The sequence below is a fragment of the Prunus dulcis genome, chromosome 1, assembly GCF_902201215.1.
Source record: "Prunus dulcis chromosome 1, ALMONDv2, whole genome shotgun sequence".
NCBI lineage: Eukaryota > Viridiplantae > Streptophyta > Magnoliopsida > Rosales > Rosaceae > Prunus > Prunus dulcis.
The window spans coordinates 2,255,085-2,275,101 of NC_047650.1; the positions used below are offsets into that span (position 1 = coordinate 2,255,085).

Genomic DNA, 20,017 nt, shown 5'->3' on the forward strand with positions numbered 1-20,017 from the left:
AATAAGGAGTTGTACTAATCTCCATGCATTGTGTTTAGTAATAAATAATGTGATTGTCTTTCTGTGTATGTTATGTGTGAATATCTAAGAATGGTTTGATAAAAGTTGACAGTAATTCACTTAATTCTTCTCTATAGTTCTTGTTTTTGTTTTTGCGAGTATAAAAAAAGCTATAGAAGTATTTAATTTGGTCTGCCATAAGCTAAACTGGGATAGAAGGACCGAAATCACTACTCTGTTTTGGTATAAATCTGCTACATTTATATTTGGTAGAGCCTCTTCTTTACAAATGATGAATTTAATTTGCTAATAAATCTCAAATTTTAGCTTCCTTTTTCAATAAAGGTTTCAAGTCAATTATATTAAGAAATGCCAAGTTTTTGAGTCAGATTTTCAAAACAAGAGAGGAGGTTGATCATTAGATCACATAAGGAGGTTACCTCTTATTATTATTATTATTTCAATATTTTTACAATATTCGTATTGAACATGTACATACATATTTTTCATATTCAATACACGTATTTTAAACAAAATTTTCAATAATAAACACAAAATTCACGTATTATACACATATTATTGAATACAAATAATATACATCAAAATATTATATAGTGGCCGAACTTTTAAGTTGTAATTTTGTCAAAATTTTGTCGAATAAAACAAGTACGTATTTTATTTGTATAGCCTCACGGCTATGCCAAATTGATATCTATAAAGTATAAAGTAATGCAACCAGGAGGGTCCTTTTTTCTTAATTTTTTGTAAATATCAAATAGTATAGCCGTGCGGCTATACTACATTTTTATTATAAACAAATAGTAGCGCTGCTTAGCTATACTCGGTTTTTTTTAATCCAGAAATAGTACAGCTGTACCTAGTTTTTCCCTTTTTTTAAAAAAAAAGCAAATGTACAATACTCATATTGAACATATACATACGTATTTTTCATATTCAATACACTTTTTTTTAATACAAAATTTTCAATAATACACACAAAATTCACGTATTATACACATATTGAATACAAATAATATACAGTTGCCGAACTTTTAAGTTGTAATTTGCCAAAAGTTTGCCGAATAAAATACGTACGTATTTCATTCGTATAACCAAATTGATATCTATAAAGTATAAACTAATGCAACTAGGAGGGTCCTTTTTTCTTTATTTTTTTATATTACATAGTATAGACGCGCGCCTATACTCAATTTTTTTTATTTCAAAGAAATAGTATAGCCACCCAGCTATGCTCGATTTTTTCCTAATTTTTTAAAAAGCAAACATACAGTACTCGTATTGAACATTTACATACATATTTTTCATATTCAATACACATAATTTTTACAAAGTTTTCAATAATACACAAAAAAATTCGTGTATTATATACATATTATTAAATACAAATAATATATATTAAAATATTATATAGTGACCGAAGTTTTGAGTTCTAATTTGCCAAAATTTTGCCGAGTAAAACACATACTTATTTAATACGGATAGCCTCGAGGCTATACACCAAATTAATATCTATAAAGTATAAAGTAATGCAACTGATGGTCCTTTTTTCTTAAGTTTTTTAATTAAATAGTATAGCCGAGCGGCTATAATTGGTTTTTTAATATTTTTTTAAAGACATAGTATAGCCGAGCGTCTATACGGTGTTTTTGCTAATTTTTTAAAAGAAATAGTATAGCCGGTCGGCTCTACCCTGTTTTTTTTCTAATTTTTTAAAATAGAAATAGTTTAGCCACGCGGCGATACTCGGTATTTTACTAATTTTTTAAAGAAACAAGTAGTACAGCCGCCCAGCTATACTTGGTTTTGCAAATCGTTTCTCCACTCAGCAAGAGCGCTGCCTCTTTTGCTTTGAGAATCCAAGCAGGCCGGCTCATCTTGTTGTGGCAATTGCAAATTTCTCATATTCGATGTTGCCGAAGCAGCAGCCTGTTGCACCTGGTCATTGTTGCCTTTTACCGATGCAGGTGAGATTAATTAGAAGTTGATAACTTTGTACTGGCTGTTTCTAAAAATGTGAGTGGGTGTCATTTCTCAGAAGTTGGTTTGATTACTAGGGGATGCAATCTAAAAATGTTGATGACGACGTGTGGCAAGAAATTCGAAATTTCAAGAAATGCCTGATTATGATGTTTGCAAAGCAAGAGAAGTAGTGATGGAGTTGGCTCAACAACGCCGTCACTGTATAGTTGAGTGCATTCCTTTGCCCCATGAAATTGCCAAGGAGGCTCCTCTCTATTTTAAAAAGGTGAAGGGATTACGGGGCTCAATTCGGGAGCACTTGTATTATACTTGTAGCCGTTTGCGCCACAAGTGTACTTCTTGTAGTTTCACTAACGTAAATTTTGTCTCTTTTTTAAATTCCTCGCAATTTAAGGACGTGTTATAAATTTTATTAAATTCCCTCTAATTTTGTCCACAATACCTCTTCATGTCAGCGATGCATACTCCGTTGCAGAATTGCTAGATATCTATAGGGGTTTGATTGTCAAAATTGAAATCCCATGGACAAAAGTGAAATTCCGACAAACTATGAGGACCAAAAGTGGTGTTTGCCAATTGTAAAATAACAATTGAGCACCCCAAATTTTACCCCCACATACCACGTATCAAATTAGATAATTCTTTGTTTTGCTTCTGAAAAAGGATAGTAAAAATCAAAGGCTTTTGATGTCAAAAAGATCAAGAGCTTACTTACAATAGTGTGATGTAAATCCAAAGATAAACAAGTGCAGGCTTTTTTTCTTGGTCGAAAAGGCCCAAAGGCTTTTTAGACCATATAAAGCTGTTTGACTTTAACTATAAAGGCTTTTCTTTTCACTGTTGATTTCTATGGAGAGTACGCAGGCACAGACAGAGAGAGAGAGAGAGGGAGAGAGAGAGAGAGAGAGAGAGAGACGTGGTGCATCTTTGTGCCTATAAATATCAACATAACATCATCATTCATCACCCGTGCCTTAGCCCTAGCCATAGATAGACAGAGCCGTACACTCATCTTCAGCTTACAGCGGCGGTACCTTCATCTTTTGCAAAATCAATCAATCAAAGGGTTCATTCCATTTTTTTATACAATGAAATCACGGCCGAGAAAAGAACAGAAGATTCTTTCTGACTCTATTTCTCTCTCTCTCTCTCTCTCTCTCTCCTCTCTGCCGTGTTTCTTTGTATAAAGAGATGTACTGGACCCGTTCAATCTCTTTCGTTTAACATGTACATGGAAGACAGTGCGTTTCTTCTATGAGCAACGAAGTAGATCTAATTCCTTTTGATATGACAGATTGGATCTGATCTCACTGACGTTATTAACTATGTTTTTGTTCCTTACCCAATATAGTTGTGTTCTTGTTTGTTTTTGTTTATGTTAGATATTTTGCAGCTACCCAAATAGATGCACATATTAGGTATGTTGTTTTTGTTGCTGTAATGGCAGTGCAGAAGCAAGCAAGAGAGAAAAAAGAAGAAGGGGGTTTTATGCTTTTTGATCGAACCTAATGTTTGATTGTTAATATTTGATGCCTCAGGTTTCACTGGATTTCTGGAATGAAAAGTTCTCAGATTTTCCAAGCACTTTGATTGTTAGAAATTAACATTCTTTCTATAAGTTTTGAACTTCAATTATATCAGGAAATGTTATGGGATTTGAAAACAAATCCAACACTCATTTATAGAGAGAGAATAATCTGTGTTCGAATTATTGGGGTGCTGAGTAGGGCTAAAGTCAGGAAAAAAAAAAAATAAGTATAGCCGAGCGGCTATACTATTTATAATAATAATAATAATAAGGGTCTCGTCTTGAGATTGGGGACTTACGTGTCAAAACTGTATTCTTTAAAAAAAATTTAAAACTGAGTATAGCCGCGCGGCTATACTTCTTGCGATTATATCAAAATAAGTACAGCCGGGCGGCTATATTATTTTCAAAAAAAATATCAGAAAACTGTGTACAGCTGACCGGCTATACTGTTTATATATTTAAAAAAAAGCACCGCCTTGCGATTATGATATTTTCAAAAAGTTGACAGTAATTCCCTTAATTCTTCTCTATATTTCTTGTTTTTGTTTTTGCGAGTGTATAAGCTAAACTGGGATTTGGAAGGACTGAAATCACTACTCTGTTTTGGTAATTCTACTATATTTATATTTGGTAGAGCCTTGGAAGAACGCTTCTTTCCAAATGATGAATTTAGCTAAATTTCAAATTTTAACATCACTTTAAAAAAAAAAAGGTTTCAAGTCAATTATATTAAGAAATGCCAAGTTTTCGAGTTAGGTTTCGAAACAAGAGAGGTGGTTGTCTCTTAGGGTTTATTGTTATTATTTTTTCAATATTTTTATCTCACGTAAAGGATCATCTAATTAAGGACGTGAATCGTGCAAACCAGCTGACTTTGTTCTATTTTATTCACAATTGTATAAAACATCCTTATATATACTGTTGACCAAGTATGTATTCTATATTTCAAATAAAAATATTATGCTTGTATTTGGTGATCACTGCATCAATCATTAATTATACATGAGGTGTGCTTGTAATACGGGTGCTAGTTCCCTTGTATCCGAGTTCGGATCTCCTTTCCCATATATTACAGATTTAAATATCGGTTTGTAAAAAATACAAAAATAAAAACAAAAAGAGAAGAAGAAGCAAAGTTTCAGCTAATTATAGAAGTTTCAAAAAGTCAATCCCTAATGACTAACCGCAAGCTATTCAGTGATAATGATACACTATAAAATATGCATCCCTCCCTCCCTCCCTCCCTCACAAACATATCACAAGAGATATCAGTGGGAACACTAACGCAAAAGGCGATGATGGCATCTGGATGTAAAGGTAATTATAAAGTTCTTGTTTAATTAGACTTATAAATCCCACTAATTATACATAAATTTATATGGGTGCCATTTAATTAATGCATGTAAAACAAGTTTTTTTGGGTATATGCAGGTAAGGATTCATGGCCTGAGCTGGTGGGAGCCGAGGGGAAAGTTGCCAAGGCAACAATTGAGAGGGAGAATCCTTTAGTCACTGCTCTGATTCTGCATATAGGAGCACCTATTACCCAAGATCTCCGATTTGATAGGGTTCGTGTTTGGGTTAATACAAATGGCATCGTTACTTGGATCCCAGTAATTGCATAATTTAGACTGTTGTTACTTGGATCCCAGTAATTGCATAATTTTAGACTGTTGGTAAAGGCTTCACGATGTTTTTTTTAAAGTAAAATATAAATCCCAAGTGTTATATTGAATTTGATTTTGATCAATGAAATCAAAATCCAATCTAACACCTTAGTTTAGTAAAACCTAAAGTTGCCTAGCCCCAAGGCCATGCCATCAGTTTCTTTTTATTTGTTCTTCTTTCTGTACATCATCAGCCGCATCAAAATAAAGCAAGCAGGCGTAGCTTGGAAACCAATTGGCTTTAGATCACTATATATTGTGTATTCAACAAAATTGACTTCTTTTCTTGACCTTCAACAAATTTGACTTTGAATATGTTGTTAAATTTGCATTTCTATCTACTACCATGTTGAGCAGAAAATTTCGAATCCTCGAAACAAGTATTCTTGTAATTGATGTTGAGAAGCAGGACACCATATATGATTGCCATCGATGAGGGAGGAGGGGTACTTGCAAAAAACAAAACAAAACAAAACTATGATGCGCAAGTCAGTATTTGTTCAGGAAGATTGCAGGAATAATTTAGAAATAATACTGTATCCCTTTTTTTTTCCCCTTAGGTTGGTGGGTTAATTAGCCTTTTGTTAAGTCTTGGGCTCCAACTTTCAACTTCCAAGTCCCACATTCCTTATTTATCTCCATGTTTCAAGATAGTGGATATCATGTTGATTGATTGCCTCCACTCCCCAAGTTTAGAATGTATGGAAAGTATTTTGTTACTTGGGACTTAATTTTAGGGAGATTCACTATTATACCTAATATAGGGGCTAAAATTATAAAAATACCCTATATAAAATGGACTTTAGAAATACACTCAAAGTCCATTTATAACATAACAAAATTTTTTTTAACTTTTTATAAATTACAAAACTGCCATATATTTCTTAAAACAAGCTCAATCCCAAAATCTCATAAAAATACCCAAAACACTCAATAGGGCATCAAAGTAATTTAATAATCAATATTAAATTCAATAAAGCTAGCTGTCATTTTTTGGGTTTGTTTATACAAATTCAATTGTGTAGGATTTATTTATAATATTAGTGCTAAGAATGGATATATCACTAAATATCTCTTAATTTTACTCCCACATACCACAGACCAAATTAGATAATTCTTTGTTTTGCTTCTGAGAAAGGATAGTAAAAATCAAAGGCTTTTGACGTGAACCTCGATGTCAAAAAGATCAACAGCTTACTTGCAATAGTGTGATGTAAATCCAAAGATAAACAAGTGCAAGAGAGGAGATATTCAAGGTGCTTAAAAGAAAGTAGTGTGCATGTACTAACATAAGACAAGAGGTTTGATGGATATATCATTTAATGAGTTTTATCGAGCATCAAGACAATGAAAACCTGTTCGTGAAACTGAGAGTGTTTGTTCTCAAGATGATACAGCACCAAGGCCCAAACTAAGATAATCAAATACGTTCAGACAATTTTAGGATTCATACTAACATTTTTTTAGAAAAAACCGAGTGAAAATCTCAACACCAAGCGATGGTATGTTAATAAATTAGCAAAGGTATTGCGGCTATCTCAGTTTTTTCCTTTTTTTTAAAAAAACAAACGTACAATACTCGTATTGAACATGTACATACATATTTTTCATATTCAAAACACGTATTTTTTTTTTAAAGTTTTCAATAATACACACAAAATTCACGTATTATACACATATTATTGAATACAAATAATATACATCAAAATATTATATAGCAGCGGAACTTTAAGTTGTAATTTGCCAAATTTTTGCTGAATAAAATAAGTACGTATTTTATTCGTATAGCCTCGCGGCTATACCAAATTAATATCTATAAAATATAAAGTAATGCAACTAGGAGGGTCCTTTTTTCTTTAGTTTTATTATTGAATAATATCGCTGCTCGGCTATACTGGGTTTTTTATTTAAAAAAAGAAAAAGAAATAGTATAGCCTGCTGGCTATTCTTGGCTTTTCCTAATTTTTCAAAAGAGAAATAGTATAGCCACGCGGCTATACTCGTTGTTTGCTAATTTTTTTTAAACAAATCGTACAGCCGCGCGGCTATACTATATTTTGAATTAAAAAAAGGTATAGCCGCGGCTGTACTCATGTTTCCTTATTTTTTTTAAAAATAGGCTTTACTCTTTTGGCAGGTGGCACCTAGGGGATGGGGGCCTCCTTTTTTATTTATTTAAAGATATACATAGTATAGCGTACGGCTATACTCTTTTTTCTTTTTTAATATTTTAAATTTATGAAATTTGTTTCTTTACTTTTGTTGTTTGGCCTACTTCTTTACTTTTACTCACTTTGCTTAGTGATTACCTTTCAATTATTATTTAATATATAAAGATTGAAGAAAAAGAACACAAGGTAATTCATTTCTATTTATTAAGTCTTTTGTGAAATCGTTTGGGTGTCTTTTTTCAATTTCTCCACACCCCAAGAGCCCTATCCATCACTATTATGCCATTGCTCGAGTATCTATTGTCCCTTTTTGATTTTTTACTTTTTCAAAGTTATTATCCGCATAAAGATTTTAACACTTTCACGTTTAATAATGTATGATACGCGTACGCACGAATTTTTTATGTTTAATACACGTATTTTTTACAAAAATTTAAGTAAGACACACAAAATTCACGTATTATACACGTATTAATGAATAAAAACAATATATAACCAAAAAAAAAAAAAAGGGTGCATCTGGTCGGCTGTACTGACTTTTCCCTAATTAAGAGTATAGCCGCAGGGCTATACTCCTTGACATGTGGGCTTAAGCCTCCCAGGGCCTGAGCCCACGTGTCAAAGGGGCCCATGGCCTAATTTATGTATACATATAATAAAAAAAAACCCTCCCAGGGCCTAAGCCCACGTGTCAGAGGGGCCCATGGCCTAAGCCCACGTGTCAAAGAAGCCCAACGCCTATACTTTTACAAAAAAAAATACAAAAAATAGTATCGCCGCGCGGCTATACTATTTTATACATATATGTACATATAAAAAGACTCGCCCAAGGACTCAGCCCACGCGTCAGAGAGGCCCATGGCCTAAGCCCACATGTCAAAGAGGCCCAACGGTTATACTTTTTTAACCTAAAATTCAAAAAATAGTATAGCCGCGCGGCTATACTATTTTATGTGTATATAAATATATATATATATATATAGATATAAAGACCCGCCCAAGGCCTAAGCCCACGTGTCCGATAGGCCCGTGGCCTAAGCCCACGTGTCAAAGAGGCCCAAAGGCTATACTTGTACAAAAAAAAATTCAAAAAATAGTATAGCCGCGCGGCTATATGATTTTCTACATATATATATATATATATAAAAAGAGCCGCCCAAGGCTAAGCCCACGCACCAAAGAGGCCCATGGCCTAAGCCCACATGTCAAGGAGTATAGCCGCAAAGGCTATACTCTTTTTTTTGAAGGACAATTAGGGAAAAGTGAGTACAGCCGAACGGCTGCACCCCTTTTTTTTTTTTTTTTGGGTTATATATTGTTTTTATTTAGTAATACGTGTATAATACGTGAAGTTTGTGTGTCGTAAAAAATACGTGTTTTAAATATGAGAATTCCGTGCGTACGCTTATAATACATTATTAAACTTCAAAGTGCGAACATCTTTATGCGGGTAATAACTTTGAAAAAGTAAAAAATCAAAAAGGGATGATAGATACTCGAGCAATGGCATAATAGTGATGGATAGGGCTCTTGGGGTATGGAGAAATTGAAAAAAGACACCAAAAAGATTTCACAAAAGACTTAACAAGTAGAAATGAATTACTTTGTGTTCTTTTTCTTCAATCTTTTTATATTAAATAATAATTAAAATGTAATGACTAAGCAAAGTGATTAAAAAAGGCTAAGATATCACTTGATTACGTATAGTAAATTAAAGAAGTAGGCCAAAGAACAAAAGTAAGTAAACAAATTTTATAATTTTAAAATATTGAAAATAAAAAAGAGTATAGCAGTGCGGCTATACTATGTATATCTTTAGAAAAAAAGAGGCTGCCAGCCCCGAGGTGCCACGTGTCAAAAGAGTAAAGACTATTTTTTTTTTTTTACAAAAGGAAACGAGTACAGCCGCACGGCTATACCAAAAAAGGTATAGCCACACGGCTATACTAATTTATGTATACATAAATAAAAAAAACCCTCCCGGGACCTAAGCTCATGTGTCAGAGGGGCCCACGGCCTGAGCCCACGTGTCAAAGAAGCCCAACGGCTATACTTTTACAAAAAAAATACAAAAAAAAGTATCGCCGCGCGGCTATACTTTTTAAAAAATAGCCGAAGCCCTAGCTGATTTTTAGGAATATTGCAAGGGTTTGGATCTTGCTAGAACTTTTCAGTTTCCAACATTGAGACAGGTTCCATTTGGCCTCAGTGGTATATTTAAGTTGACTCCACTACATGGTCTCTCACAAATTTTCTTCTCTGCCCTAAACAGCCACCTCCATCCTTTCTTGCAACAATGGAGGAGTATATAAAGGAAGCGCCGCAGTCCGGTTCTGTTAACAAGAGACTGGTGAGATAGTTTCCATAATTTCTTTTTCTGTCTCAGAATTTGACATAAAAAGTAAATGAAAATAAAGGGTTGCCATAATTTCTTCCAAGTTTCTGATAATTTTGTTCTGACTATAGGAATACCAGGAGACAGACCAGCAGCCTCAGAAACCTGAAGAACCTCCTCCTCCTCCAGAGCCTGAAAAACAAGAAGAAGAAGTTGAGGAGAAAACGGAGGAAGAGGAAGAACGCCAACGTAAGGAAGAGGTAGTTGAACCTCCCCCTTTGATATCAACGGACGACACTGATCTTCTGGTACGTTATGCACAAGTACTTCATGTTTTCTCTGATGCCAATTTTATGAAGTTCTGCAATTCATGTTGTCTTTTGCCTTTTCTTTGTCCAGGGTCTAAGGGAAATAAATCCAAAAGCTGCAGAAATTGAAGAAAGCAATGCCTTGGCTCTTGCAATAGTTCCACAAGGTAGGCTTCCATTGTCTATGATATTTGATTTTGAGGAAATTCTACACATGCCTTCACTGTGGAATTTGTTTCATACATCATACTATTTGTACATTCCCAGGGAACGAACAACAATCTGGAGCAAGTTTCAATGATCTTGCTGGGACTTCAGGCTGGGAGCTAGCACTGGTGACCACACCAAGCAACCATACAAGCCAAGTGCCCATGGACAAGAAGTTTGTTAGTATTATTTTCTGTTCATTTCATTAAGCTAAAGCTTTTTCATTTCGTTCTTCTACCCTTTGGTTTGTTGATGAGCATTGGTTTCATTTTCGGGTCAGGCTGGTGGCTTTGACAAGCTATTACTTGATAGCTTGTATGAAGATGAAGGTGCCAGGAGACAGATACAGCTCCAGTTCGCAGGCTATGGCTACGGTGCAACGAGCTTGCATAACCCGTTTGAACAACAAGCACAACATCCTGTGCAGGATCCATTTGCAATGTCCAACAACATAGCACCCCCAACCAACGTGCAAATGGCGCTAATGGCTCAACAACAACACCAACATCAGCAAATCCTGCAGCAACAGAACCAGCAATATCAACAGCAGCAGAACATGATGATGGTGCCTCACCCTTATTATTCTCAATACCCCCAACAGATGCAGCCCCCGGGTACTTCGAACCCATTTGGAGATCCATTCAGCTTCCCTCCTAGTTCAACGCCACACCAGGGAAACCAACACCTAATATAGAGGTCATTTGTTTCATGATTTAATTCCAGCTTATTCTTTGATTCTTTGGAGTAGTGTGAGTTTGAGAAGCTCATTCTTTGTTTAACTCTGTATATTGTTTTGGAGGGCTATTGACAATGGAATGCATACAAATTGATGTGTTAATTTCATAAAACTTGTGCTTATTGTTAACAGTTATCAGAAGTCACACGTGTATTAAAAAAAAAAAAAACAAAACAAACAGAGTGATGGTTTGATTTACATGGATAACGCCCAATAACCAATGCAAGTTCTACAATTTTTTATTATTTACCAAGCATGTGAGGTTTTGGCAGAAAATTGGATGGAAATAACGCTAAAGACGAAATTGAATATTTATAATGTGTTTGAGTGATGTAGGATACCGGTGACCTAAGTATTTAGGTAGTTTAGAGCATCCATAGTGGGGGGTGAATTTTCCGGGGTGTAAAGTCATTTTTACATCCCCTTTACACCTTTGGGGGTTGTAAATATGGTTTTTGCTCTAATGGTGAAGATGTAAATCTAAAGATGTATAATTGATTTTGCTCACTTTTGTCCATTTTTTCTCACTTTTTCTCATGTAAGCCCCACCGGCAAGGGGTGTAAAAAAGGATGCACATGTGCATCTAAATTTGTATCTCACGGTTGTGATGCAAATTTACAATCATTTACACCTCTCCATTGGGGGTGATTCCGATCACAAATGGTGTATATTTAATATACACCCCATTATACAACCCCTACTAGAGATGCTCTTAGCAGAAGCGAAAACTGTTTGTGCAAATATCACGGAAGAATATTCGCTTGAAGATCCTTTACCTTTTGAACTTCTTTCTCTCTCTTCCTGTAAATCAAACATCAGTAAAAGACCACACCTGTAGGGTGTTGGCCAAAGCCCTCATGCCTAAGTTAGTTCGATTGTATATATGAGAAAACAATAGCTAAACGAGAGTATGGAGTTTTCTCTAAGGGGAGAACTGGGTGGCCAGAGCCATGTGTGGGGTGGCAGTTAGTCGTGTGGGAGAGATGAGAGTGGAGAGGACGGCGGCTAGGGATGCCGTCGACTAGGAGAGAGAGAGAGTGGAGTTTCTCGGGTGTTTTTGCTGGGATGTATAGATTGAATCAATTAAGGATTTGATTGGGATAAAATCATTTAATCGATGATGTATCTCCAAAATAGGATAATACCATAATTAGGTGATTATATTCCCAAATAAAGATAATATCCCAAATATATAAGACTGTAGCAGCCACCAGTATATTTTATTTATTGAAGACAAATTTTTCAAAAAAAAAAAAATTTAACAAATTTTTTTTAAAAAATGGAGTGTAGCAGCCCGGCTATACTATTTCCTATTTAAAAAAACGATAATAGGCGCACCGCCCTTTGGTGCACACGTGTAATATAGCATAGCCGCTCGGCTCTACTATTTTTATAAAACAAGGACCCCCACCAATTTGCCGCCTAGTAATTATTTTTTAAAAACTGAGTACAGCCGTGCGGTTGTACTATTTTTTTATAAAAAATAGTTCCCTCTTGCGCCACGTGTCATAAATATATTTATTTATTTAAAATAAAAAAAATAGTTCCCTCTTGCGCCACGTGTCCTAAATATATTTATTTATTTAAAATCGTAGTATAGCCGCTCGGCTATACTATTTAAATGCAGCATATTCATTGGTATAGCCGCACGGCTATACTATTTAATGAGAACAAAATTAAGAAAAAAAGGACCCTCCTAATTGCATTAGTTTGCACTTTATACATATTAATTTGCTAGTTTCATGGTAGTTGTTAATCGTCCACTATATCATCTTGTAATATAATTTTTACAACATGTATTATTCTTATTCAATAGTATGTGAGAATTATTTGTATAATACGTGAATTTTGTGTGTCTTACTACAAATGTTGTAAAGAATACGTGTATTTTGTGTATTAAACGTCGGAAATATGTATGTATATGTACAACCACATTTTCGTTTTAAAAAACGTGAGACGTGTGTAGAACACGTATGTATTACTGAAAAATAGGTACGTATGTGTATAATAGAGTTTTAAACTTGAAAGTGCTAAATTCTTGTCCTATATATATATATATATATATCAAAAACTGTAGCAGCCACTAGTGTATATTATTTATTGAAGACAATTTTTTTAAACAAAAAAAAAAAAAAAAAATTTACAAAAAAAATTTACAAAATGGAGTATAGCCGCGCGGCTATACTATTTCCTATTTAAAAAAAGGATAATAGGGGCACAGCCCTTTGGTGCTCACGTGTAATATAGTATAGCCGCTCGGCTATACTATTTTCATAAAACAAGGACCCCCACCAATTTGCCGACACGTGTCAAAAGTACTTTATTTTTAAAAACTGAGTATAGCCGTGCGGCTGTACTATTTTTTTAAAAAAAATAGTTCCCTCTTACGCCACGTGTCCTCAATATATTTATTTATGTATTTAAAATCGTAGTATAGCCGCTCGGCTATACTATTTAAATGCATTATATTCATAGGTATAGCCGCTCGGCTATACTATTTAATGAGAACAAAATTAAGAAAAAAAGGACCCTTCTAATTGCATTAGTTTGTACTTTATACTTATTAATTTGCTAGTTTCATGGTAGTTGTTAATCGTCCACTATATCATATTGTAATATAATTTTTACAACATGTATTATTCTTATTCAATAGTATGTGAGAATTATTTGTATAATACGTGAATTTTGTGTGTCTTACTACAAATGTTGTAAAGAATACGTGTATTTTGTGTATTAAACGTCGGAAATATGTATGTATATGTACAACCACATTTTCGTTTTAAAAAACGTGAGGCGTGTGTAGAACACGAATGTATTACTGAAAAATACGTACGTATGTGTATAATAGAGTTTTAAACTTGAAAGTGCTAAATTCTTGTCCTATATATATATATATATACATATATCAAAAACTGTAGCAGCCACTAGTGTATATTATTTATTGAAGACAATTTTTTAAACCCAAAAAAAAGAAAAAAAAAAAATTTACAAAAAAAATTTAAAAAATGGAGTATAGCCGCGCGGCTATACTATTTCCTATTTAAAAAAAGGATAATAGGGGCACAGCCCTTTGGTGCTCACGTGTAATATAGTATAGCCGCTCGGCTATACTATTTTCATAAAACAAGGACCCCCACCAATTTGCCGCCACGTGTCAAAAGTACTTTATTTTTAAAAACTGAGTATAGCCGTGCGGCTGTACTATTTTTTTTAAAAAATAGTTCCCTCTTGCGCCACGTGTCCTAAATATATTTATTTATTTATTTAAAATCGTAGTAAAGCCGCTCGGCTATACAATTTAAATGCATTATATTCATTGGTATAGCCGCTCGTCTATACTATTTAAATGCATTATATTCATAGGTATAGCCGCACGGCTATACTATTTAATGAGAACAAAATTAAGAAAAAGAGGACCCTCCTAATTGCATTAGTTTGTACTTTATACATATTAATTTGCTAGTTTCATGGTAGTTGTTAATCGTCCACTATATCATATTGTAATATAATTTTTACAACATTTATTATTCTTATTCAATAGTATGTGAAAATTATTTGTATAATACGTGAATTTTGTGTGTCTTACTACAAATGTTGTAAAGAATACGTGTATTTTGTGCATTAAACGTCAGAAATATGTATGTATATGTACAACCACATTTTCGTTTTAAAAAACGTGAGACGTGTGTAGAACACGAATGTATTACTGAAAAATAGGTACGTATGTGTATAATAGAGTTTTAAACTTGAAAGTGCTAAATTTTGTCCCATATATATATATATATATATATATATAAAAAACTGTAGCAGCCACTAGTGTATATTTTTTATTGAAGACAATTTTTTAAACCCAAAAAAAAAAAAAAAATTACAAAAAAAATTTAAAAAATGGAGTATAGCCGCGCGGCTATACTATTTCCTATTTAAAAAAAGGATAATAGGGGCACAGCCCTTTGGTGCTCACGTGTAAAATAGTATAGCCTCTCGGCTATACTATTTTCATAAAAAAAGGACCCCCACCAATTTGCCGCCACGTGTCAAAAGTACTTTATTTTTAAAAACTGAGTATAGCCGTGCGGCTGTACTATTTTTTTTTAAAAAATAGTTTCCTCTTGCGCCACGTGTCCTAAATATATTTATTTATTTATTTAAAATCGTAGTATAGCCGCTCGGCTATACAATTTAAATGCATTATATTCATAGGCTATAGCCGCTCGGCTATACTATTTAAATGCATTATATTCATAGGTATAGCTGCACGGCTATACTATTTAAATGCATTATATTCATAGGTATAGCCGCACGGCTATACTATTTAATGAGAACAAAATTAAGAAAAAAAGGACCCTCCTAATTGCATTAGTTTGTACTTTATACATATTAATTTGCTAGTTTCATGGTAGTTGTTAATCGTCCACTATATCATATTGTAATATAATTTTGGGAAATAGCCCAAAATGCCACCATTTTCATAATTGTAACTGAAAATACCACCCTTTTTTAAAAAATTTGGAACTATCACCTATAAATATAAAATTATTGTACCCTTATTGCTGATTTTTCACAAGTTCAGAAATTTGTTCTGTTCTCTTAGCTCACACAGCTCTCTCTCTCTGGCACAACTCTCTTTCTCTTTGGCAGCTGTCTATCACAGCTCTCTGGGTCTGTCTTGGCTCTCTCTATCTTGGCTCTCTCTCTCTCTCTAGCACAACTCTCTGTTTCTGTCTTTGCTCTCTTTCTCATACCGCAGCCGCTCTTTCTCCCCTACTCGATTTGTTGCTCTTTGTTTGGAATCGCGAACCCTTCCCTTCAGCAATGTCTTCTGAATAGCTGCTTGCAACGTTGAATCTGTAGTGGATTGCCGACCCCGAAAAGGTATTGTTCATGGTTATTTTGTTAATATCAGTGGGATTATGTGAAATGAGTTATAGTTTGATTGTTTGGGTTTGCGTTAAATTCGTTTTGGCTTTAATGTCTTTGGGTTAGGTTTTGTTGAATATTCATGCTCATTCATCTGGGTTTGTACCAATTCCATTTAGATTGGTCTGGATATGTGAATCTTCAAACTTGGGATTTTCGATTTGATGTAGTAGATCTGTATAGTGTGATTCTGATGTGTTACCAGTGTACAGTGGTTGTGTTCCTCTTATTTTACAGTCGTATTGCTGTTATATTGCTATTATAGTGCCTCTATATTGCTGCTATATTGCCGCTATATTGTGGTTATATTGCTATTCTATTGTATGTTTATTGTGGTTATATTATTGTGTGAATGAAATGTTGTTTTGTCATGGTCAGAAATGGAGACAATTGTTATTCTCGTGTGCTGCAATGGAAAATGGGTCACCTCGAAGAAGATGTGCAAATACGAAGGGGGTGACTCAAAAGGCTTAATAGTTCCACGGACCATCAAATTTGCTGAACTGTTGGACCGTGTGCATCAGATTGGTAATACAAACAGCAGGGAAGACAATGTTTGCTTAAAATTCTCAGTTTTTGTGGTCTCGAATGAATGGAAGCACATAAAGATTGAGGACGATGATGATGTCAATTTTTTTTATGAAGTACAATTCCGAGGTAACACCTTCAAAACTAGCTCCCTTACTCGTGAGTATAGAAGATAAAGGACTGACAAATGATGTAGTTCATAGTATGCATATCACGATAGATAGTAGTCGGATGGGTCATTCTTCAGTTGCCATTGTTGAAAGCAATGAAGTAACTTGGAATAATACAAATGTCACTGATTTGGGAGGTGAAGTAGGGACAGATTTTATGGATATGATTGATTTTAGCGAGGTGGAGGAGATGCATGGTGGTGATAATGGTACTGAAAGAAATGAAGTGTCAGTGTACTCTGCCCCCCCTAATTTGGGGTGCTTGAACACAGCTGCCCAGTTGCCAAAAATGCGTTTAGGAGGAGAATCTGAACCCACTCGTCAACATTATTGGAGTCAAATGGGTGAAAAAAAATCGGTATAATGCAGTCGGTGTAAAAGATGAAGAAGCATATTTGGACAGCGGGTTTTCACGAAGCGATTGGAATCCGAAAATTACAGTTGGGCAAATTTTCTCTAGTAAGAAAACATTGTTGACGGAGTTACGGTTGACGGCATTAAGAGGCCACTTTGAATTTAAGGTGCAATTCTCTTGCACTAAGAGGTTGCTTGTGGTTTGTTCTCAACGTCCATGCCCATGGCGGGTCCAAGCATCGAGAATTGGAGAATACAGCTTCATGATTGTGAGGTGTACAACTGTCCATGAATGTGATTTGAGGTTTGTAAGTGACAAGCATCGTCAAGCAACCGCAGCACTTGTAGCCAGTTCACTTAAAAGGAAGTTGAAGGATTGTCGGACAATATACACACCAAGTGACATTATGAGAGATGTGAAACACAACTTTGGTTGCACCATCCATTATTCAAAAGCTTGGAAAGCAAGGGAGTTAGCTCTATTGTCCATTAGAGGATCAGCAGAGGAGGCATATTATATCCTTCCAGCTTATTGCTATGAATTGGAGCGTATGAATCCCGGCACAAAAACACACATCCAAACTGATGAGAACAATCACTTTGTGTATTTATTTATGGCGGTTGGCGCATGTATTAGAGGGTTCCGTTCTTCCATGCGCCAAGTTATAGCCGTGGATGCCACTCATTTAAAATCCAAGTACAAGGGTGTTATGTTTGTAGCAAATGCATTCGATGGTAATCGAAATATATATCCTCTTGCTTTTGGGATCGGGGATTTGGAGACGGATGCATCATGGCATTGGTTTTTCACTAAACTTCATGAAGCCATTGGTGAGTGTCCCAATCTTGTTATTATTTCTGATCGCAATGTTAGCATAGAGAATGTGTGGAACAAAATTTTTCCAACTGCACAACATGGCATATGCTTTTATCATATGAAGGGGAACATGAAACGCACTTTCAAGTTGAAAAAGCGTGATCACATACTTATGCACTTTGAGAAGGCTGCGAAATCTTATTCCATTGCTGAATTTGATGGTCATTTTCGCAATATCAAGCGAAAGGAACATGTTGCTCAATATCTTGAAGAGGCAGGGTTACATAAGTGGTCTAGAGCTCACATGGATGGACGCCGCTACAATGTAATGACAACAAATATTACGGAGTCAATCAACTCAGTCCTTAGGTTTGCAAGAATGCTGCCAGTGGTTCATTTGATAGGGGAAATTGTTAATCTCCTTGTGAAATGGTTCACCGAACGTCGTGAGTTGGCTTTGAATTGCACAACAACATTGTGCCCCAATTTTGGAGAGAAGAAGTTGAGGAACAGGTTGGAGGATGCTGCAAGGATGAATGTGGTTAAAGTTAATAATGCACAATATAATGTTTTGGACGGTAATATGGACGGCCTCGTAGATTTGACGAACAACAGTTGTAGTTGTAGAAAGTTTCAGCTTGAGCAGCTACCTTGCAAGCATGTAGTTGCAGTTTTCCGCTTCTTGAAAGTAAGTGTATATGCAAAGGCTTCTCGGTATTACACTCGGAAAAACTGGATGGATGCTTATTCGGATAGCATCTACCCGGTACAACCTCACGGAATGTGGGATACTCCTGAAGATGTTCGAAGTCGAGTTGTGCTGCCTCCCGTGGCAAGGGTCATGCCAGGCAGCCGAAAGAAGTTAAGAATTCCCTCGCAAGGAGAGGGCAGCATTAGAAGAAAGTGCTCAAGGTGCGGTTCCGCAGGCCACAATAAAAGCACCTGTAAAAACAATATTCCATTGCGCGATGTATCTTAGACAATAAGATTTGTGTTGCTTTGGTAGGTCATGTGAACTCAACTTTTATTTGTGGTGGGTTTCGTGTTATGTTGAATGGGAATTCTTTTAAATTTGCATTATTTGGGTTGCATTGCTACAGCATGCTGATTTGGGTTGCATTGCTACAGCATGCTGTATTGCTGACAGATTGCCATTATATTGACCTTTTATTGTACTGGTATTGCTTTCTGATTGCAATTATAATTTGAGTGCGAAATTAAAGGGACTGGAATGTAATTCCAAATGGATCCAAAACATTAAAGTTCTTAGAATTCCTATATTACACAGTTACTGTGATACTCCGACTATACCTTTTTTTTTTATCACAAATTCGGCCGATGCATAGGCCAGATGTGGGGCAAATACAAGGTGAAATGTCCTATGTGTTTGACTACATATACTTGTTGAAGGAGCATTACGAATGTCAACCTCAATAGATTGCTCATGTCTTGCCAAGAACACTCTTGAATTTATGCAATGTGCCCAAGCCAGGCCCAAAGCTGGACTCACCCGTCTGCCTGATGTGTCCAGGGACTCCAAGTTTCCCAACCTCACCCCATTCACTCCATGATGTGGCCCAATAAAATCCACCACTTGGTTGGTGACAACCACCGCCAACCCATACTTATTTGCTAAACCCTTCAATGTCCCAGATATGTTGAAGAACATTTCAGACCGCCGTTTCAAATCTACCGATGTTGTCTGATACTGTGATCGGAACAATGCAGCAATGGAATCAATGACAATGAGTTTCACAGGTAGGCGGGTGTGATCAATGGCAATAAATGCTTCTATGTCTCCAAGGACATGGATGAGTTCTTGAGCATCATGAACACCATGAACATATATGTCTTCCAATGGCTCCAACCTTATTAAGTTGGGGTATGATGCATGATAAAGGTTGCCTAGTTGTTGCAATCGACGAAATGGGAAGCTGAATTCTGTGAATATGTAGATGGAGGAGCCCCCTAGTCCACCATGTGAGGGGGGGAGCTGAGCTCGTACCGTAAGTTGGAGACAAAGCTGCGTCTTCCCAGAACCACTCTCCCCTACTAATTCTGTTATGGAGTTGCAGGCTATCCCACCCCCCAAGCAGTGATCTAGTATTGGGCATCCAATGGATAATTTAGGGGTTGAAAGAGGAAGGAGCATGAGGTTTTGGGGTGTCATGTTTGTGTCATTTAGGGGGGGATGTGATGGTGCTACAAGGCATGCATTATATATATATAGAGTTCATTTTGAAGGTCTGTACTGTAGGCCATCTATCTTTT

At 35.5% G+C, this 20,017-nt stretch overlaps 2 protein-coding genes and 1 long non-coding RNA gene across 3 annotated transcripts; 2 read left to right on the forward strand and 1 right to left on the reverse strand.

Annotated features, from left to right (window-relative positions):
* The first annotated feature begins 9,482 nt into the window (after positions 1 to 9,482).
* LOC117615653 lies at positions 9,483 to 9,946 on the forward strand. Its single transcript, XR_004584039.1, has 3 exons — positions 9,483 to 9,562; positions 9,643 to 9,720; positions 9,837 to 9,946. It is a non-coding gene; the product is annotated as an uncharacterized LOC117615653 (long non-coding RNA).
* A 6,311-nt stretch (positions 9,947 to 16,257) lies between these two features.
* On the forward strand, positions 16,258 to 18,725 carry LOC117615201. The gene is made up of 3 exons (XM_034344243.1): positions 16,258 to 16,534; positions 16,626 to 16,756; positions 16,875 to 18,725. Exons 1-3 carry the CDS (start codon positions 16,258 to 16,260, stop codon positions 18,723 to 18,725), a joined length of 2,259 nt encoding a protein of 752 aa, XP_034200134.1.
* A 309-nt stretch (positions 18,726 to 19,034) lies between these two features.
* On the reverse strand, positions 19,035 to 19,916 carry LOC117615216 (DNA repair protein XRCC3 homolog). The gene has a single exon (XM_034344258.1). It carries the CDS (start codon positions 19,914 to 19,916, stop codon positions 19,035 to 19,037), a length of 882 nt encoding a protein of 293 aa, XP_034200149.1.
* Between the last annotated feature and the right edge of the window lie 101 nt (positions 19,917 to 20,017).